Below are 22,904 nucleotides of genomic sequence, written 5' to 3'. Positions count from 1 at the left end.
TCTTTTTAAAATTCTCTCAGATAGACAATTCCAAGTTGGAGGTCACATGGGCACATTTGGGTCCCCCATCTCTCTTTATAGTACTGCTGATGCTTTCCATGGGTTATCGCCTTATTGCTAAGGCGATAAGGTCATTGTTAAAATTCTGCAATGGGGAGCACTGTACTTATTTAACATTTGTTCAAAATTTAGTTCTTTGAGTTGGATTTAGGATATTACTTTCCTGCTTCCAAAATGACAGTTGTGAGCTCATAAAGTTACTAAGAATTTGAGAGCCAAATTGTATTTCATTTTCCCTGCATTATGCTTGTACCCAGGGAGGACACAGTTTCTAAAGGCTGAAAAAAAAAGAGGGAGCTGTGGACAGTGAGAAGTAGTCTTACTACCAAAAATGTAGGATTGTTTCTGAACTAATCAGTTTATCGGCATCAATGCTTTCATTAATAAATCTGTACAGTATTCACAAGTATATTAATCCAATGTAGGAGTTGATCTTACCTGAATACGTTGGAGCAAATGTGAATAGATTTTATTGGAGCAAATGTGAGTAGATTATAATGAAATTATTAAGAATTATTTTGAATTTTAAATCCAGAAGAGCACTTTAAAAGGGACAATTCACAGAGATTGATGGAATTGTTTTTACTAGCATGTGAAGTTTCTGTCCTTGAATGGGGAAGAGGCTATAGAAGCATTACATTTTTTCCCCATGTGGTAATACTACTAAACAATTAATTAAAATACCTGAATTTTAGTTCTGGCCTTGCCACTATGAACCTAGGTAATGTTGGGCTAGTCATTTAACATGTCTTCACATTTCTAAAAATGAAAGAGCAGAATGTGATTTTCTTTCCATCTAGCTATATAGCATCTTAAAATCCTAAGATGTCAACAGTAGGCTCCAAAGTTCTTTTCTAAAATTTCATTTTGCATAACTTCAGAATGTATTCAGTGGATACTGAGGATATGGGCTCCGCAGTGTGGGACAAATGCTCTCTCTGCTTTTCTAAATTAGGTCAACTCACTCCTCCTTAGCATGCATCAGATCAACAATGGTGGGGATGTTGAAATTGGTCCAGAGAAGATCTGCAAGCTTACCTCATCACAGGTGCAGCCTGCCCGGAGTGGGTGAGGCTGAGACTGTGGGCAGATACTTTCTCACAGACTCACCATTCCTGTTCCAGCTTCGGCTCCTTCGCCAACCACATTCCAACATTCCATTCTAATGTGGCTGCTGTCAGTTCAGCTCTGAAGAGTTGATGTAAAAGTAAAGAAATATTTTACACTAAATAATATTTTTTCTTAAATTCTAACACATTCTTTACTTAAAATGACGATAATTCTATCCTCCTGGCTACTTTCGTTCACTTTGCCACACAGTTGATTGAACTGGAACATTTAGTTCATGAAAAATAACTAAGCTGCAACTCGTTTTAGTTATTGAAGACAATTTAACTGGCAGGTATCCATTAAACTAACCTTTCCGCAATTAACTAGTGAGTACAAACCAAAATAAAATATTTCATACAAGTCAATTTAGTTGAGCTAAATAGAAATGGCCTAAACTTGGAAGATTCATTTTCTTCCAGTGTTCTCAACCATTACTAAAAATAGAAAATGTCCTAAAACTTTTTGACATTTTCAATAAAAATACTTATTACTACCATGATCTTCAACCAAAGGACAGATCACCGGAGCCTTAGCACCTGACTATAGAAATTTGCAGTATTTCTTTAGACTCTGTATCTTTCTACCTATCAAAGAAGGATAAACACTAAGAAAAAAAGAAAAGATGCTCCGTATGGCCCTTATTACCTGCTAATGAAGAAAACGGGTTTTATGGGCTGCACCATATGCACATAACTCCACGTTGCATCAAATTTACACATTTACAAGCTGAAGGATTGGTGACTGCAAGTTGTGTGAGGAAGTGGGAGGAGCCAGATGGTGTTGGGACATCCTAGACAATGTTCACATTGGACTTTCTGTTCTTTCATCTCTGTCAACCAAGCTTATTGAATTTGCTCCAGAATTTGGGGAAAGAATTACCTGAATTGTTAAACCTACAGATCTGTCTGACTTTAGAATTAGTTGTTATATCACCAGGAAAACATAAATGCAGATGTTGGACCATGCCAAAAATCTTGTCAAGAGAGTGGATTGTTTCACACAGAACTGAGATGTGGCTTCTGATTCTGGTGGCGTATTTGTTCCAGAGAAATGTGAATTCAGGACGTATGCCAACTAAAGATGTGGACCCAGAAGCATTCATGAATATTGTAAGTTGGGATTTTTCATAATGTTTTGGGGGAGAAGAAGTGCCTTACATGTTAATGTTTGTATCTGTGTATTATCTGCATTATATTTATATATGGTGGTAATTTTTGCTATTAGAGCATAGTAATAAATTAGCATATTGTGAATGGAAAATGCGAAACTGATAAATTGGGTGTGAGTAAACTGGGTTTTCCTCCAACAAATTCAGTCAGGCTAATCACTTAATCCCTTTGGGATTCAAACACAATTTAACTTTTTCTTGAATTTTTTTATTTATCCTATGAACAGAGACATCATTGAAGTATCTTGGGTCAAGCCCAGACCCTCAATTATTTCCATTTTATTTCCATCCTCAATTATTTCCTGTGCTTTGATTCTTTTTCTACTTTCTCCCATATTACAAAGGTGTTAGCCCTCACTTATTATTAGGACACTCACTTCTAGTAGCATCCTGCATCATTCTAATCTATTCTTGTTATCCTATTTTGTACTGGTCACTTTGTTGACTGGCAGTAAAAGGACACTAATGAATGCTAGAGAGAGCTTCCGGTGAGTGAAATTCATGAATGATGTGATATCTCTTTAGGTATCCCAGAGGATTTTTTTTTTTTTGGCTTACTTTAAAATTCTTAGTTGAGTTTTAATGTCCACCGTATACTAACACTTATCCAACAGCAGAATTGTAATGAAAACTAATTTCATTTCATCTTCACTGTCCTATACAATAGGTAGGATAATCCCCATTTTTCAAATGAAGGAGCTGGGATTGGTTAAACAAGTTAAATTAGGCCACATCACTGGTAGGTGGTGGTGCTACAATTTATAAGCAGGCCTGTCTGAACACATAAGTGTAACCACTATGCAGTACCTCCTCCCCGGTGAGTGAGACTGTGTGTAGTGTTCATGATCCATAGATTTGTCACAGATTTAACATGCCTTCCTTTATACAGATTTAAGACCCTTTTCACAGTAGCCTCCTTTGAATGGATTCTAAAACTCTGACAAGCCATAGAAATAGTTTGAATCTTCATCATGCCAACTATCAGGTTTCATTTGATTATCCCAAAGAGTGACTGTCTTTTGATGGTTTATCCAGTTTATCAGCACATTGGCGCAGATCCTCAGGAACCATCCTCTGGCCCTGAGAAGTTCCCACACAAATTCCTCTGGGTTACTGGGTGGAGGGAATCTCTTCAGCTGTAGGCAGAGCCAACCTCCCTGGGCCTCACCCACTGGATGTGCCCAGCACCTACATACGCTTGACGCATCAGGAGCCTTAAAATTAAAATCCTTTGAATTGGATTCTAGCATTGACCTGTTATGCATGGAGAGATGAAGTAAAATAGAAAATTCACATGATTACTGGTATAAATTAAATGATATAGAATAAAAATGGTTCAGAGTGTGAATGGGCCTGCTTCTATATGCTGATTTAGATGGGTATAATCTGCTCTATATTTTGGTATACAGTTGGCTTCATTTATGTATTTTTCTAGTAAGTGTTAATTGAACACATATTAGGCCCCTGATACTGTGCTATGCACTAAGGTTACAGAGAGATCTAAGAATATCAAAAGTCTGACTTCATGGAGCTTACAGTCCAGCAGGAAAGATAGACACTCAATTACTAATTATAAGAACAGTGAAATCAAAGAAGAAAACATGAAATAGGAGGACCTGATCCAGGAAATTTAGGAAAGTTTTTCTGAAGAAAGGTTTCTTAACCTGAAGTCTGAAAGATGAAGAGGAATTACTTGAAAGGGTGGGGTGGTTTTTAATTATAGTCTTAGCTAATCCTCCTTCAGTACCTACTATATGCCAAGTAACCCAGTTAGTATTACATGTGCATTATCTTTTTACATTCTTTGCACTAATTTTGTGGAGTACGAACCATTGGTATACCTAACATACAAATGAATAAACTGAGCAATAAGGACAGGTTAAGTAAATTTCCCCAAATCGCATAGCTAGTTTGTGTATTAGTGTTAGAGGCAGGATTAAAACTCAAGCAGTGAGACCCTAGGGCCTTTCTCTTGACTACTATGCCCTTTTGCCCTGTATACTACACTGGGCGTTTGGCACCTGGCTTTCTCCTCTTTTGTTCCTTTTAAAGCAACTGATAGAAATAATCCCCTCCTTCTTTAAGTGATGACAATGGGCAAGAACAGTAAGCCTACTTAGGAGATCTCTGCAGCTTCATATTTTACAGACTTCCTACATGTAGCAACTGCATAAAATAAGGATCCTTAACCAGGGCTCTATATACAGGCAACAAGAAACCCGAAACCCCTCAAATTCACTGAGGGAGGCTTGACCTAAAAATGTTAAGAACTACTTCTCTTGATGAGTCCGTGTTTTTAAAGCTGAAAAGAAATTTAGGGAATGCATGGTCCAGGGGTTCTCCTAAGACAAGCGCCCCATTGGTTGCATTAGAATTACCCGATTCCTAACTCAAAGACAGCCCAGGAACCTGTATGTTTCAATGCCCCAGATGATTCTGATGCACACCCAGGGTTGGAATCAGGGTTGTGGTCCAGTGGTTCCCAAACATTAGAATGCATCAGAATTGCCTAAGGAGCCTGTTAAAGCACAGATTGCTAGTCCTCATCCTCAGTAGGTTTGGGTAGAAACTGATAATTTGTGTCTCTAACAAGTGTCCAAGTAATACTGATGATTTTAGTCCAGGGTCCACACTTAGGAGACCATCCTTTTAGTCCAGTCTCCACATTAAAGGTAAAGAAAATGAGAACTGCGAAGAACTGACTGATTTTTCTAAGATAACATGATTAGCTAGAGAAAAGCAAGGAATTTCTTGTCTATGTCTTCCAGCATCAAGGCGTCTACTTTTTAACCGTTGGATCATTGAGGATATAGCCATACAGAACTTAACTCAAAAGAAATTGTGCTTTTTCCATAGAGTGAAATCATCCAACATAAAGGCTATCCCTGTGAGGAGTATGAAGTCACAACAGAAGATGGGTATATCCTTTCTGTTAACAGAATTCCTGAAGGCCTAGTGCAATTTGAAAACACAGGTATGCTGTACACTCTGTCACCCCAACATGGCAGTCTTCCCTACAGTAATGACTTCCTTGTGGTTTGAGCGTGTCAAAGAGAGTCTGGGTTCTTAGTATAGACTGGGGCCAATTGTTCAGGCCGAAAGATGGCTTCAGTTGCCCCCATAATACCCATTACCACCCCCTATCCCCAATGATCTCAAATAAGCATAGTGTTTATTTTCAAAAAAGGTCTTCAAGAAAAGTCCATTTCTTGACTTTCTCTAGCACTTTACCCATTCCCTAAACCCCTCCTATATAGATATCTAGAATATCCCACTAATGATCTCTCGAACAGACTGTACCAATCCCTGCTCATGAAGAATGCAAACTCCAATATGGTACCTGGTACTCACCCCTGAACACTCTATTTTCCCCATCCAAATTGCACTTTAAATATTTAAAGTGTTGGCCAGATTTTCACTAAATATTTAAGATGTTGCCCAGATTCTTTTTAAGAATCAGGCACTATATGTATGTTTTAATTTTTTTACTACGTTTCCGTAGTTTGTATAATCCCTTCTTTTTGCATATGGGATTTTCAGCTATTGCTGGCTTTCCAAAAATTCACTTTCATTACTCATTAAATTGTGCCTATCCATCATCTCTCTATGGTTCTTCTATTCCTTTTAATACTTTAGCTCTATGTTTATAGCAGTAGCCATGTTATCTGTCAGGAGTACAGATAGTATAATTCCTTATTAAGTTCCGTCTATATGCCAGGTACAATACTAAGTGCTTTATTTGCGTTAGTCTCATTTAACTTTCACAATAATCCTAAGAACTACCACGCACAGAGGTTAAATAACTTGCCCAAAAAGTCTACGACTACTTGATAGTATGTTGCAAAAGCAGCTCTCAAATCAAGATGTCTGACACCACAGCCCATATTGTTAACTAGGACCAGAAAATACTGGGGAAATGCCACTGGCCTTTGGTGTAAAGAAGCTTCAGGAGCCTGTTTTATTCCAATTACATTACACTTGTGCAGTTTTTTGCAAACCAGCTTTTTTTTTTTTTTTTAACACCAGCTGCACAGCTGTACATATGTGTTGAGTATACCCCGTCCTCAGTGACTTTGAACTTCAGAGTTCTCCCTCTGGACCTCTATTTCATCAGATATCTACACAGTTTGTCCTGGCCCTCCTTTCGCCTTCTTTCCCAGACCATCCTATTCAAAATAGCAACCCTTTGTCACCTATTGAGATCTAGCCCCTTCTTCTCCTGCTTAATTTTTCTTATAGTACTTAACGCCCCTGGTATGTAGATACTTGCTTGTTTATGTATCCTCAGCCTCACCACAATATCAACTGAGTGGGAGCAGGGACGTTGTTTTGTTCAAGGCTAGCGCCAGTGCCTAAAACAGTGCCAACCATATTGTAGATGCCAATACATACATGTGGAATGAATACATTAATTTTATACAAATGAAATGAATAGGTTGGAGACAGAGAACTTTTCACTAAGCCCCACAAATTCTAGAGGGTAATCAATCAAGGCATGGATCTGCCAAGTAATCAAGTGACTGTAGCGTTTCCTAGGGTCAGGGGAGACCCCTGCAGCTCCGATTCGTGGGCGTTTGTTTTCTCATCCCGGGTTTATTTACATTGTCCACTCACTGCCCAGGAGTTTGCAGTTCCAGGTGGCAGTCGGTGCAGAATACTCCCCTCTAGTGCCTGAGGTTGTTCCTGCAGCTCCCATTGGCCTCTTCCAGGAGGAAATACCCCAGCTCTGAAGGAAAATAAAATTTCTCAACATCTTTTCAAAAAGAGAGCCAATGAAAACGACTGAACGATATCTATAAGCTTGTGACAAAAGCCTTTTAAAAATCTTCCTCAGATAATCATTGTTCGCTTCAAGTATTTACATCGAGAGAGAAAATAGGCTGGGCCATCCTCAAAAATGACAGGTTTTTAAAGAGTAGCTCTGACACATTCACCTGTTGGCTCTAATGTAAATGAAAGTCCATGACTCTAAGGGATACTTGAAATGATACCAATCACGTATAAGCCAGTTCTCTCACTAGGTGAACCACAAGGACAAACTACTGCTAAAAGGGCCAAGCTGGCCCCAGCCATGGAAACGGCCGTAGGACTCCAAAAGGGGAGCATTGATCCACCTTGGTTTGATCACATAGTATTGAGGTCACCTCCTTGGGGGTTAAGAGGATGAACTCAATGACCAGACATAAGGAACATATAAAATAACTCAGTTCCATTCTCCCTGTCCTTCATTAGCAGCCCTCACGTTTTCTCACCAGAGGGGTAGAATGAGGCAAATGGAATTCATAAAGATTGCCCAGATGCTGGATGAGTTTGCTGTAGAAAGACCTCAGTGTTATAGGGAGATTGCATATGGACTCAGTTCACGGAATAACAGGATCTACCATCTTCTAAGCACGTAGGCAGCATACTGAGTGCTTAATTAACCCTCAAAACCCTGCGAGGCAGGCGATTATACCCTTGTGTTGTTAATGAGGGCATTGAAGCTGCCTTTGAAAATTACAGCACTAATAACAGCAGCAATAAAGCTTCTCTTTACTGCAGGCTTCCACTAAGCCAGGTACTGTGATGCGGACTTCATGTTCCTGATCTGATCTAATTCTCATGTTTCTCCTCCTCAAGTTACAGCATTTTATTACTCTTTCAGTGTTACTTGCTAATGTAAAAAATGATGTTCATCTTAATTTATTTAACGTTAGAATTCCTAAAAAATTTAATCCTTCTTTATTCCCTACTGATGTTTTTTATAAATTTTATTTTAATATAATTTCAAATTTACAGAAAGTTTCCAAGAATCGTACAAGGAAAAAAACCAACATATACCCTTTACCCTAATTCACCAGTTGTGAATTACCATTTGCCCCCATTTACTCTCTCTCTCTCTCTCTCTCTCTCATATTATTTTGTCAAAAATCTTTGACAGTAAGTTTGAGACATCATGCCTATTAATCCCTAAATACTTCAGTATGTATTTCCTAATGTCAAGGAGGAAAAAACGACTTTTTTCCCCTACTCATTTTAGGTTCTCCAACTGGTGCCCTGTAAATTAGACTAACAAAAGACAGATTAAGAAGAGAAAAACAAGCAGAGGTTTATTAGCAGGGGCATCACACATACACATAGGAGCACTCAGAGAGGAGTAACTGAAAATGTTTAGATTTGGGGGTCTATATGCGTAACTTAGCAGGGAAAAGAGAGTTCAAAAAAGAGCACTTACAGAAAAGCAAATGACTTTTTGAAAAGACAAATGGCCCTTAGGAAAATAGAGGGAGATATGATAGTTTCTGACAAGGTCTGTCTGTTTGTGGTGCCAACATCTCGTATCCAAGAAGAGAAGATTACAGTTGCTTCCAGGGAATTTAGGACAATTGAGTTCTTTTGGGAGGTTCTGCTTTTAGGCAGACAAGGGATTTCAGGAACTCAAATGCCTTCAGCACGAAATAATTCTTATGCCAAAGTGACATATTTGGAGGGGGTGGGGACAATATCCTGATATCCTTTACTGAGAAGAAGGATATTCTATAATCAATACATTTATCAAAATTACGAAACTAACACTGATTGATATTAATATCTAACCCATAGTCCACATTCAAATTTTGTCAATTGTGCCCAAGTGCTTTATAGCTTTTAAAATCCTGGTCAATATAATCTAATCCATGGTCATATACCATATTTGGTTGTCATGTCTCTTTGTCTCTTTTCTAAATTGAAAAAATTCTTCAGTTTTCTTTGTCTTTTTTGACCATGACATTTTTGAAAAGTTTTGAACAGTTATTTTATACAATGCCCTTCCATATGGTTTGTCTGATGTTTCTTCATGATGAGATTCAGGTTATATATTTTGGAAGGAATACCACAGAAATGAAGTTGTGTCTTACCCAGTGCATTATACTATTAAGCACATGATGATGGCTTGTTTTAGAATTGGCAATATCAGCTTTATTTTTCCCCAACTTTACTGATGTATAATTGACAAAATTATGTATAAAGTGTGCAATATGATGATTTGATATATGTATACCTTGTGCAGTAATTACCACATTCAGGTTAATTAATACATCCATCACCTCACATAGTTACTGTGTGTGTGTGTGTGTATGTGTGTGTGCGCGCGCACACGAGACAGAGAGAGAAAGAGAGAGAGAGAGAATGCTTTCAGCAAATTCCAAGTATACAATACAATATTATTTGCTATAGTCACCATTAGATCTCCAGAACTTACTCATCTTATAACTGAAGACTTGTACCCTTGGACCAGCAAGCATCTCCCTATTTTCCCTACACATCAGCTCCTGGTAACCACTATTCTAATCTCTGTTTCTATGAGTTCAACTTTGGATGTACCGATTTACTTTCCCACTCACAGTATACAAGGGTTCCCTTTATTCTGTATCCTCCCCAACACTGGCTATCCCTTCTTTTTGATAAAAGTCATTCTAACAAGTGTGTGAGGTGATTTCTCGTTGTGGTTTTGATTTGCGTTTCCCTGATGATTAGCTCATGTACCAATTGGCCATCTGTATGTTTTTTTCTTTGGCAAAATGTCCATCCATTCAGATCCTTTGCCCTTTTTTAAATTGGACGATGTAAATTGGATGTGAGTTGTATGAGTGCCTTGTATATTTTGAATATTAACCCCTTATCAGAAATATAGTTTGCAAACATTTTCTCCCATTCCACAGGTAGCCTTTTCACTCTGTTGACTGTTTCATTTGTTGTACAGAAGCTTTTTAGTTTGATGTAGTCCCACATGTCTATTTTTGTTTTTGTTGCATGTGCTTTTGGTGTCATATCCAAAAAATCATTGCCAAGACCAATGTCAAGGAGCTTTTTCACTATGTTTTCTTCTAGGTTTTACATTTAAGCTTTTAATCCATTATGAGTTAATTTTTGTGGGTGGTATAAATTAGGGGTTCAGTTCCATTTGGTGATATTTGCTTTGATCGCTTTTTTGAGATAGCATCTGCCAAGTTTTTCTGTTGTAAGGTTAGTATTCTTTCCTTTGTAATTAATAAATATTTGTGAGGAGGCACTTTCAGGATATGTAAATATCCTGTATCTCTTCAAACTTTTACCCACTAATTTTAGCATCGATTGATGATTTTATAATGCCATCAATCTTTCTGTATTTATTAATTGGCATTATATTGTAAATAAGAGCTTTTCCTTCTCCCCTAATTGCTTGTTTGTTTATTTTTATTGATATCAATATTGACTCATGCATTCTTAATTTATTCATTGGTATATAAGTTATTACTGTCATTATTTATTTTGATGCTCAAATTTTCCCATATTTGAACAGTGGGAGATACTTCAAGCTGACTTGGGGTCCTTTTGACATATTTATTGTATACATATTTATGTGTGTAAATATGTATATTAATATTATAATTCAATAATTATATATATAGCATTTATATAATTATTGGTATTATAACATTAACATATACACATAGTCATATATTTATGTTGTATTATATAGTAATATATTGTATTATATATTATAGACATACTATAATAATATAGTTTCTTATTCTTATTAAAATATATAATAGTTCTTATTATATGTAATTATCTTACTCATTACATTATACTATCTCCTGGGGTGCCCAGACAAATGTAGCAATAATAATAACTACACAAAAACAACAATGAAATAAGAATTTTGATTATTTCTCTTTGCCAGGTTTGTGCTACCTGCTGCTCCTTGTGCACTATTTCATTTAACATAAGAAAAGTTCTATTTTTCTGATGCAGAAATCAAGACACAGAAAAGTTAAGTAACTGACCAAGATCAAACTAGCAAGCAGCTGAATCAACAATTGAACGCAAATTTGTCTAGCTTGAAAGCCTTTGCACATTAGGAGCTAACAAGAAAGGTGGATATTACTTCCCACAGTTGAAATACTCTTTTGTAGGTTCCAGGCCTGTGGTGTTACTGCAGCACGGGCTGCTTGGAGATGCCAGCAACTGGATTTCCAACCTGCCCAACAATAGCCTGGGATTCATTCTGGCAGATGCTGGTTTCGACGTGTGGATGGGGAACAGCAGGGGAAACACGTGGTCTCAGAAACACAAGACCCTCTCCGTAGACCAAGATGAGTTCTGGGCTTTCAGGTACATGAAAAGATTTCGAGTGGAGGTGGACATGGATGTCTTTGGAAGCACTGGGTAAATAATTATGGCTTCTGGTATTTGGGTGATTTACTTTGATTGGCTCATCAGTATCCTAATATGGTATCCCCCGATTATCTTAATTGACTAGTGATTCTTTTGAGGAAGTAGTGGGGAAAATTGAGTTTCCCAGATAGATGGTTGGGTCTGGTGAATGGGGTGAGACCGGTGGTTGGTGTCAGGTGATCAAGACTGGAATGAGAGAAGCGTACATCAACTTCCTTCTAAGATGGATATCCTGGGACCAACTCTTCTGTGAGTTATGACAACGACTACTACCCCCAGGAGGAGATGAGACCAAGCAACACTAAAGATTTTAAAGAAACTAGTAAGCCTTAGGGACTATCAATTTGACTAATATACCTCTCACACTCTTACAAAATATTTTTATTTAAATTACCTGTTGACATTCAACCTGCTCTTTATCCCTTTCATCATAGAAGGGTCCCTGTAGTAGCTTTGATATTTTTCATGTAAATGAGTCTGCATGACCTTGTTCTGTTCTGCTGAGAGAATAACGGGACACCTCGGCTAGGAGGTGGATCATGTGCTCAGTAAACATTCACTGAAGATGATTAGCCCTCTGTGATAACATCTGAATGAAACAGCAGTTTGCTAACAGTCTGTGACCCCAGAGAAAGTCATTTGAAACAAGTCCATTCTGAGTGTTGGGAGGGGCACGTTAACAAACTGTTGGGGATGATAAGTCAAGGGCTTGTTTGTAAAACCCGGGGGGCTGTTTTTGTTTATTTCTGATTATGACTTTTCATATAACTTTGTCTTTTCCCCTTGTAGTTTTGATGAGATGGCTAGGTTTGACCTTCCTGCAGTCATAAACTTTATTTTGCAGAAAACGGGCCAGGAAAAGATCTATTATGTCGGCTATTCACAGGGCACCACCATGGGTAGGTTCAAAGGAAAGCAGGTTTGTATACTTAGAAGAAATGTGAGCATGTGGTGTGCAGCTATGCCTGGAATCACTCATCTCACCCTTCACTCATTTTCTTCAGTGACTCTAAGGGTCATAGGAGATGGAAATGGGATTGAGGGAGGCCTCTGGTATGGTAGGTAGAACAGAGGCTTTGGAGTTAGACAGACTGGGGATTTAAATAGTGGCCCTGCCACCTCTTAGGTAAATGTCATTGAGCAAATGACACTGCTGTGAGAGCAGCTCCTGGCACATAGTATGCACTCAATAAAGGCATTGAATGAATGAAATCCTGAGTTCAGTGTCTAGCACATAATAAGCAAGCAATAAACAGTAAGCGCTGGCATCACACTATAAATAGAACTGATGGGGAGTTTACTCAAATCTCTTTTTTCCCCTTCTAATGCCAGTGTCCGCAATTATGTGCTGGTGCCCTTTTGCTTTTGATGAATTTATGAGAAACCTTAACTCATGGCCCCTGAAGGATACAGATCACCTACCTGGGAAGATGGAAGCAAAGACTGGCTATTCTGGACCTCTCTCAGACCAAAGTCAACAGGAGAAATGTGCTTGGTTTAGATTAGGCTGAAGGAAGATCAGGAGAGGCACAGTGTGTGCCATGAGGAGAAGGCTCTGTAGAGGGAGCTGAGAAGAGCTCTTTACCTTCACCCTGAGCCAAACTCAAAGTTGAAGTCCAGGGTGAGGGATTCTAAGGAGACAGGTAACTCAGGGTACAAGTTCAGTTGGTTCATTTTTAATTGATGCTCTCTAGTGAATAAAAAGTGTTTGATTTTCACATTTTCCTTTCTGGGTTTTTCAGTAACATTAACTGATTCCAGTGATGCTATGTCTCACCCTGCACTTCATACAAAGAAAGATTAAGTGTTATGCTTGCTCCAACTCTACTATCCAAAGGCCTTAAAAATTTTTTTTTCTCTATACTCAAATTGCTCAACTTGACATGAAGACACGGGTGCTAATGATGAAGTTAAATGCTATTTTGAGAAAAAAGAGGGGACAAGAAAGCATAGGATTATTCTATTAGTCAATCATGGAGCTATTAATGTGGAGAACTTGAATTTGCTTTGCATAAAGAGAAGTATTGCTGGGAGAAGTCATCTAGAGTTCTTACATCTTGCTATTTGAGGGGGGATATATAGTCAGAATTAAGCTGGAATATAGTAATGTATTTTAATGTATTTTCAACCCAGTCTGACTGAAGGTATAGTTGAGAGAGCAAGAGCTACTACCTGGTCACTGTTGTGCTTGCCTTTGCATGTAGCTGGCAAACCTAATCACAAGGAGAGAAAAGAAGGGAAGGAATCAGTCTTATTTAATACTTACCTTCTCGGAACTAGACAGAAGTCATGTGATTCCAAATGTTTTTGTTTTTGTTTTTGTTTTCCCAGCCTCCCTCCTCCCAACCTGCCTCTATCATCCTAAACAGAGAGAATACAAGCTCTTTTGAAATAGACACATAGTATTTAAAATATAATGACCATGTCCTTGCTTTATACAATAGACTTTTTCCTCCCAAAAGTTCCACAGAGATTGTCTCTGTACAGTGCTAATTCAGGGAATTTGACCCTATTTTATAGGGATTGAAACTAAGGCACGGACTGACTTAACCAGCATCCCATACCTAGCCTAAGGTAAAAGTAAGAGTTGGAATCCAGTTCATTAGATAACTTGTCTAGATAATGTTATAGTTTGGGTTCCAAAAAAATTAGGGATCGAGGAAAATCAGCAAGACCCTGCTACCTCAATACCCATTATGTTACAGAACATGGTTATTATCAATAAACAAGGCAATTTCTCTTGTTCTCATTTTTTTTAACTGTAGAGATTTATTAAAAACACCTCATAAGAATTTGAAAATTAAATGAGGTGAAAACCATGAAGTCTCCAACAAAGCGTCTAGCATATAGTTACCTGTCTGTCTGTCTCTGTCTCTCTATTATCTATCTATCTATCTTATATATTTATATATGTATTCTCAAAGTTCATATTTTCATATTATTGGACTCAATAATTTAATTCAACAATTCAATGAAAACCTACTACTGGATATCAAATAAGCTAGAGGTCAGAGGGAACACAAAGGAGTTTTTACTGCTGTTGTTTTTCCCTCATCTCAAAGAGCTTAAAATTTCATGAGAGAGTTAAGACTCAATCACATGTAATTACTAAAATATCTTGACAAAAGTAAAATATATGTTTTATGAGTTCTAGGGTATTCAGTATCCACACTGACATATTTCTTCTCTTGCAGGCTTTATTGCATTTTCCACCATGCCAGAGCTGGCTCAGAAAATAAAAATGTATTTTGCCTTAGCACCCATAGCTACTGTTAAACATGCGAAAAGCCCTGGGACCAAATTTTTGTTGCTGCCAGATATGATGATCAAGGTATGTGATTCCTCAGAAAATGCCTTGTCTATGTACAAGAGTCTTCCAGCCCAATATGCTAAAATGTACACTTTTCAATTAGAGTCACTTCTTTTTGACTGTAATGTAATCGCTACTATTTTGTTTCATATTTTTACAGGGATTGTTTGGCAGGAAAGAATTTCTGTACCAGACCAGATTTCTCCGCCAGTTTTATATTTACCTTTGTGGCCAGATAATTATTGATCAGATTTGCAGCAATATCATTTTACTTCTGGGAGGATTTAACACAAACAACATGAATATGGTAAGTGGGAGCCTAGAAAATTCTCAGTTTTCCGAAGCAAAGCTAGGAGTTATTAGTCTCACTCCTTGAGAATGAGCTATTGCCGGTGAAAACTTAGAGAAACCTCATCCTAGTAATTCAGTTTTCTCTGGGTCACACTAATATGCAGGGACTGCTTTAACATGGGCTGAGACCAGGTTAACGTAACGGCACTGCTAGATATTAACTTCAGAGGTTACAGATGGAAGAGATCTGAAAGCAGCTTTATCCAGTGAATCAACAGATGGGGGGAAAAAAGTGATTAGGACCCAGTAGTCAAAGGAGATAACTTCCATGCGTCATCCACCTCTTCTTTCTTCTTGGCTCCTTCTGGTGTGTAGTTGAAGTCCTTTGGTAGGATGTCTGGGAGTTTCAGTTTGGCTTAGGCATAGCTACTCGTTGGTGGGTGTCACAGTGTGGGATCCCAGGAAGCATGCTCTGAGATGGAAATTAGTAGGCAGAGTAATTTTGGGTCGTGCCCTTGGAATAACACCTAGAGAAGGGAAGAAACAGGATCGGGTAGACGAAAAGTCAAGCTGCGATGCAGTCTCAATAGGAGCCTCAGTTGATCCTACAGAAATCTGTGAAGACAGGATGACCCTTCAGAGCTGTCCTAAGTTAGAGTGAGAGGACTGGGTCTTTATATCCCCACCCAACCAGTCATTTAATGCAGATGGGTAACACACATTTAATGCAGTAATGGGTGACCCACGGGGCAAAGCAGTTCTATACACCTGGGACAATCCCCCCAAAACGTCCTACAGTAGAGGGCTGTCTGCCAGCAGCATTCCCAGAAGCTGGAGGAATACATCTGTATTTCCAAGAGATTCTTTCTCTTTTCTTATATTATTATATTATTAATAATATATATCATTAATTATATTATCAATATAATTAATAGCTGCCATTCGATGAGCATTTATTATGTGCCATTCTAAGTCATTCCCTGTAAGAATCCTATGTGATGGGTATTAGCAATATCCCAACTACACAGATTAGTATCCTGAGATTTAGTGGATTAAATAACTCTCTTAAATCCACCAAAAAATTCAACGGCAGATCTAGGATTTGAAAACAGGCCAATCTAGAGCCGCCATCCTTAATGACTCTAGTAAAGTTTTTTTGTTTGTTTGTTTGTTTTTTTTTTTTTTTTTAGAGGTCAGATCTCTAATGAGAAGCTATTCTCAGATGAAAAATGTAGGTTCCAGAAACACGTTCAGTAGCATTTTTTACTTATGTGCATGTGTGTGTTTTTGTTTCATGGATAATTGTTGATAATTTAATGATGTTCCCATTTCTTAGTCTGACACTCTGGAGATTTGGTCTTGACAAGGTGCATGTCTTATGAGTTTTTCCATGTCCCACAATCATGCTTTGTTACAGAGCCGAGCAAATGTGTATGTCGCTCATACTCCTGCCGGAACATCTGTGCAAAATATCCTACACTGGAGCCAGGTAAGAAATGTTGAATTTGTAGTTTTCCCTAAGTAAAGGTCTTTGCGCATTTTGCTGAAATAGCCACAGGATGTCCTTTTGACAGTCTGGCGTCATTTCACATTTATTCCAAGATGAAATGTGATCTAGAACATTGAAACTTTTCAAAAGGGGGGGGCAGTATTGGCCCACGGACCTCTTTAGTGGACCTTAAAAGTGTGAATTCAGATGGGCCCAGTGAGACCTTTCTCTGTCTCTAGCCACCTCAAACTGGGGCTGGAGGAAATCATTTTTGGCTCCTCCAACAGCATGGTCAAGTAGTAACAAACATGCTAAGGCAGGACTTAATTACCCAAAGGGGTTTCACAGGAGTCCTTTGTGCTACAGACTATACCTGCAACACAAGAGGGAAAGTGATTACCAGCCACATGAAGTAGAGGCAGATCCGGGGTAAGACATTCAGATTGATTCAAGGACAATGTGAATGCTAATTATTATTTCTCACATATGAAGAAACATGGAACCTAATAACAGTGCTCATTGTAGATGACACCAAAGAGTGACCCCGAATGGCGGTGGAAGTAGGGGTGGAGATCAGGACAGAGCTAGAGCATAACTAACCTTAGATTCTCATCTATTAAAAATACCATTTTGTCCCTTATCCCCAGCCCCCCTCCCATCTAGCAACACTCAGTTTTTCCTCTATGTCTCTGAGACTGTTTCTGGGATATGAAAGTCAATTTGGGGAATGTTATCAATGTTGTAAAGATTTTATAGGGTATCCGATGGACACTTGTCTCGTTAGGGAGACCACCTCAGGGATGATGTAGATGCCTGATCACTGCACTGTACACCTGAAGCTGAAGCTGAACAATAATGAATGTCAACTACAATTATATATATATGGTTACAAGAAGCGGAGTACAGCATTAGGAGTACAGACAGTGGAAATGAAATGGCTGCGTGTGATGTCAGGGGGATAGTGGATGGGGGAGGGGGGTTTACACAGTGTGAGGGATAGAAATGATAAATGTCTAACTATTACATTGTTTTGTGCACCTGAAACTAATTTTTAAAATGTTAAAGAAAACATGTTGTCAAAAAAACAAATAGAAACTCTTAACTCAAGCAGAAAGTTTTAAGAATAGTAATGACATCTATAAAGAATAAACGTTGGTCCTATCTGTTTTTATAACAATATAGAGCCTAGTGAAATAGTTCTTTTAAGGTCAGTGTTATAATTGTGTGTGTGTGTGTGTGTGTGTGTGAGAGAGAGCGAGAGAGAGAGAGAGAGAGAGAGAGAGAGAGAGAGAGAGAGAGAGAGAGATTTTATAATCAAAATCAAATAATTTTAATTGGCACGAACGTTGGTCACCTTCTCCCAGAAGTACCACATTGCACAACTCCAGGGGGAGCTTTCCCGTCGCAGCCTCCAGAGTTGTTCACAATACCCATCTGCATAGACTGGTATGGGGATGCACTTCCTGGAATTGTATAACATGGTGGTGAAGCATTTCTGTAGTACATCCAATTTTCTCCCCGAAAGGGCTTTATTCTTGCTTTGACAATTGACTCTGAATAGAAGAGCAGACGCATCCTTTGCTCTCTGCTTCCCTCACAGTTGCAGACTTGGTAGCACATTTCCACTCCTTCTCCCACCCTTACCCAGTGATATATTTGAATGCCATGTAAATTTTTGTTTCCTTTTAGGCAGTGAATTCTGGGGAACTCCGGGGGTTTGACTGGGGGAGTGAGACAAAAAATCTGGAGAAAAGCAATCAGGTAAGAAAATCAATACCATCTACTGCACATGCATCCTTTGGAAGTGCATAAGAGGGAAGTTGTAACGGCAGTTTATTGTAGAGTTGGGAATAAAATGCAAGAATGCAAGTGGAAAATAACGGTTCGAATTTGACTCCATTTGACAATGGCAGTGTTCACAGTTTAGCCAAGAGGCTTCTTGCTTTTATAATGAACTAGGAGAACTCTTTTTGATGATGCCACCTTCATGGAGGAGGCACTGGGTTTCTTAGGAAAAAGATGGGGTAGGTTTGGTGACGAAGAGTGTATAGTCTGTCACGGCTACCACTAGAAGGATCCTTTTAGGATCAGCAAATAAACAAACACCAGTGAGAAAGGCAGGGTTTTTTCATGGTACAGTGACAAGAGTATTAATTGGCAAGTGAGGATTACTGTGTTAGTCTTGCCTCTACACTCTAAACTTGTGTGGTCCTGGAGAGGCTGACATGATTGTTCAGGCCTTCATTTATTTTTTAAAATTATTGGATTAGATACTTTTTAAGAGTTCAACCTGGTCACACTTATAATGAATTTGTAATTTGCAAGTGAAAATTGTGGAAAAAGTATTATCACATTACCTAAAAAATGTGTTGTCAGTACTGGAGCATAATATTAAAAAGAAATGTTGTGGCAAATCAGAAGTGGATATTAAACTCTTCTGAGCATAAAATCTGCACTGGAGATCATCAGTTAGGTTGTGTGTGAATGTAAACAAACATTGACCATATAAATTTAAAGCTGGAGGTAGCTGGATAGACAGGCAAATTTTTGAGAGTCTCATAGCGTACTTAACAACCATTTCTGTACATCAATCTCAATAGAAAAAGCTAGGCAGTTGGACAGACTGTGTAGTTCCCCTAAATAGCAAACTCTCCACAGGTATCAGCTACTCTTTTATTTTTTTAAGACCCATCTTCACTGTTTCCTAAAATATGTCTTTAAAGAAAGCATTCCAGTTCCAAGAGAGTTTTAATTTATCAACATGTAATGTCTTGAGTTCTAGAGAAAGTGACTCATGCAGAGTAGGTGCCAGAAAATGGTCATGGAAAGGAGGAGAAAACACGCCTATAAAAAGGTGTCACAGAACCTTAGCACTAGACCTGAATTCAGCTCAGTCTTCTCACCTGTAACACAAGGAAAAATATTACTGGCTCCATAGAGTAGTCCAACCTTTCATATCTAAGTTAGGTTATAAAAGGTGGTTCTCATCACCAAATCCTGATGTGTGTGTGGCGGGGGGTGGGGGGTGGGGTGGTGGGAGGGGGAGTTTTCCCACATCAACAAACAATTCTCTGAACACCAGCTAGGAGTCCTACAATTTAACTCAGTTCTGACACTATCCAGAGACAGCATCAGATCCCACAGGTTAAGGACTCAGTCCCAGAAGACGGCCCTCCCTCACCACCCTCAGACACAACTCACAAGTCCAGGTTGCTACCTGTGTTTCTGATGGACTGGCTATAAATCAGACGTTCCAATGGCCTCCTCCTTGGCTTACAGGTTAAGGCTTCTAGCCTATGAGACGTAGCCCCTCCCCTCCACCCCACTTCGGATGTTAATCCCAAATCCAGGTTTTAACCTGTACTTCTGACCGACTGGCTATAAATCAGAGGTTCCCATGACCGCCTCCTCTGGTTCGATTAATTTGCTAGATTGGCTCACAGAACTCAGCGAAACATTTTGCTTACTGTAGATTACCAATTGATGACAAAAGGACAAATGGAAGAAACGCATAGGGCAACGTATATGTGAAGCGGACCAGAGTTTCCATGCCCTCTCCAGGCACACAACTCTTCCCACATTCCCACTTGTTCACCAAACTTGGAAGCTCTGTGAACCCTGTTGCTTTGGGGTTGTTACGGAGGCGTCATTACACACACGAGGGATTAAAACATTATCCATTAGCGACTGAACCCAATCTCCAGCCCCTCTCCCCTCCCTGGAGGTTTGGGGGTGTGGGATTGAAAGTTCTGATCCTCTAATCACATGCTTGACTCCACTAGCAATAGGTCTCCATCTAGTTCCAAGTCACCTCATTAACATTACAAAAGACATTTTTATGGTTCTCATCACTTACTGTGTTTCCCCCAAAATAAGACCTAGACAGATAATCAGCTCTAATGGGTCTTTTGGAACAAAAATTAATATAAGACCCAGTATTATATATTATATTATATTGCATTATATTATATTATACTATATTATATATTATAAAGATCTCGTCTTATATTATAGTAAAATAAGACCGGGTCTTATATTAATTTTTGCTCCAAAAGATGCACTAGAGCTGATTGTCCGGCTAGGTCTTCTTTTCAGGGAAACACGGTAGTAAATTCCAAGGGTTTTAGGAACTCTGTGCCAGAAACAGGGATGAGGACCAAATATATATTTCTTATTATCAATTACAATGTCACAAGCTATAACTCTAAATTCTTAGAAAGTCACAAAGTGGAACAAGGATTGCCTGGATTAGAACCTCAGCTCCAGGGTGATTTTCTGACTAAGAAATGGGCCTCACCCTTTCTATATAAAGTTCTGGGTGCTGAGTGACTTCCAGGGCTCAGCCAGGCACTCTGATGTAGTAGCACTGCTTGAATAAGACTAGGTTTCAAGAGCCCAGACACCCTTCTTTGGGCGATGGAGGGCTAGAGCAGGGATCTAAATTCTACCTCCCCTTGCTTCAAACTACCTGAGTTCCAGTGCCATTGACTTCCCATATTTTTGAAGACACAGGCAAGCTGGGCCAGGTTCAAGGGCTTTCTGTTATCACAAAAAGCCTCTGTGAAGACCCAGAGGCCTTCCTGGTAGGGTCCATTCTGTTGCCTTTCTCTGTAGAGTGTTTCTAACTCTGGCCTCATGAAACATTTGTGAACTTATCTTTTAAAGGTGATTTATGTGTAAAATATTTACTAATAGGAAGAAAAATAATTGAAAATTAATGCTTAAAGTGCCAGGCAATTTACATGTTTTCTCAGCTAACATAGTAAGTGATTACAGATATTATCCCCATTTCACAGATGAAGAAACTGAGGTTCAGTGAGGCTAAGTAATTTTTACCTTCAAGTAGAGGCTGGAACAAATACATAATGCAGGTCCGTTTAGCTCCAATGCCCATGCACTTTGCATCACAACACATGGCATTATTTAGTATGTTTACTTGAATTGTAAATTATGAGCTTGGAAGTCCAAATATTCTCTACAGTTATAAACTAATCCTTTTTTCTAGCCAACTCCTGTAAGGTACAATGTTAGAGACGTGACAGTCCCTACAGCAATGTGGACTGGAGGTCAGGACTGGCTTTCAAATCCAGATGACGTGAAAACACTGCTCGCCGAAATGAACAACCTTATCTACCATAAGAACATTCCTGAATGGGCCCACGTGGATTTCATCTGGGGTTTGGATGCCCCTCACCGTATGTACAATGAAATCATACATCTGATGAAGCAGGCGGAGACCAGCCTTTCCCAGGAAAAATGTGAGGTCAGATTGTGAAGCATCTGATACTGACAAGTTTTAGGAAAAACCTCATGGAAGATGGGGGCTGCGGTCCATGAACTGATGATTTTAGGGATTTCCAGAATGGGAAACCTATCATAAGTAGAAGGGAGGTGGAGAAAGCAGGGCAGACATTTAATATACATTCCTTCAGAATTCCTACATTTGGCACTAAAATTAACATTTAAGTTTTTTTTCAGTTAATTAAACTACTCATTGGGTGAACGTAGGTTTCATGTGCTAGTATATATTCTACTACCGTGTTTCCCCAAAAATAAGACCTAGCCTGACAATCAGCTCTAATGTGTCTTTTGGAACAAAAATTAATATAAGACCCAGTCTTATTTTACTATAATATAAGACCGGGACTTATGTAATATAAGATCCGGTCCTATATTAATTCTTGCTGCAAAAGACGCATTAGAGCTGATTGTCTGGCTAGGTCTTATTTTCAGGGAAACACGGTACCTGGAAGGGTTGGTTGTACCTGAGAGCTTGAAATTATCTATGTCATTCAGGTAAACCTCCCTAAAACATTTACTTTTTTTTGAAGCAATAAAGTAAAATGACAAATTGGGACAGAAGTCTTGAATCTCTGGATTATTGTTGACTTTCACAAAATAAACTAGACATTTTCACCTTATTTCCATAAAGACATAACACTACCTCAGGAAGCCAAGTTGCTTTTAACATCCCCACACCAAAAAAAACAGTGTACAGTATAATGAAATATATTTTAAATATTTTCAAAAAGAGCCAAGTTTTATAGTTGAGTCTCAGAGAAGATAATTTTTTAGGATTTTTGAGTTTTCCAATGAATGCATTATGCATTGCATATGGCATATATGTGTATTTCAGTACCTAGATCCTAGTCCAAACTTGTTTGAGAGTTGCTAGAAGACTTAATGTCTGACCCAGCTTTCTGCCTCCCAAAATTAAAAGCTAGGAAAAAATTTTATAATGTTATGAGCATAATAAAACAAATTGTTATGTATTTTATCCTTTGATCTTAACAAAG

The 22,904-nt window shown here is 38.6% G+C and overlaps 1 protein-coding gene across 1 annotated transcript; it reads left to right on the top strand.

The window, feature by feature from the left end:
* Positions 1-1,986: 1,986 nt before the first annotated feature.
* On the top strand, positions 1,987-22,235 carry LIPM (lipase family member M). Its single transcript, XM_033131351.1, has 9 exons — positions 1,987-2,279; positions 5,195-5,312; positions 11,257-11,455; positions 12,308-12,417; positions 14,713-14,849; positions 14,989-15,135; positions 16,537-16,608; positions 18,298-18,369; positions 21,614-22,235. The coding sequence occupies exons 1-9, from the start codon at positions 2,133-2,135 to the stop codon at positions 21,881-21,883; spliced, it is 1,272 nt and encodes a 423-aa protein (XP_032987242.1). The 5' UTR covers positions 1,987-2,132; the 3' UTR covers positions 21,884-22,235.
* Positions 22,236-22,904: the final 669 nt, after the last annotated feature.

The sequence above is a fragment of the Rhinolophus ferrumequinum genome, chromosome 16, assembly GCF_004115265.2.
Source record: "Rhinolophus ferrumequinum isolate MPI-CBG mRhiFer1 chromosome 16, mRhiFer1_v1.p, whole genome shotgun sequence".
NCBI lineage: Eukaryota > Metazoa > Chordata > Mammalia > Chiroptera > Rhinolophidae > Rhinolophus > Rhinolophus ferrumequinum.
This window is presented reverse-complemented; position numbering and strand designations above follow the sequence as displayed.

Bases quoted from the DNA above. Each gene is read 5' to 3' on its own strand.
- LIPM (XM_033131351.1), top strand. From the start codon at position 2,133: ATGCCAAAAATCTTGTCAAGAGAGTGGATTGTTTCACACAGAACTGAG. The intron at 5,313-11,256 runs GTATGCTGTACA...ACTCTTTTGTAG, and splicing joins AGTGCAATTTGAAAACACAG to GTTCCAGGCCTGTGGTGTTA. The intron at 14,850-14,988 runs GTATGTGATTCC...ATATTTTTACAG, and splicing joins TGCCAGATATGATGATCAAG to GGATTGTTTGGCAGGAAAGA.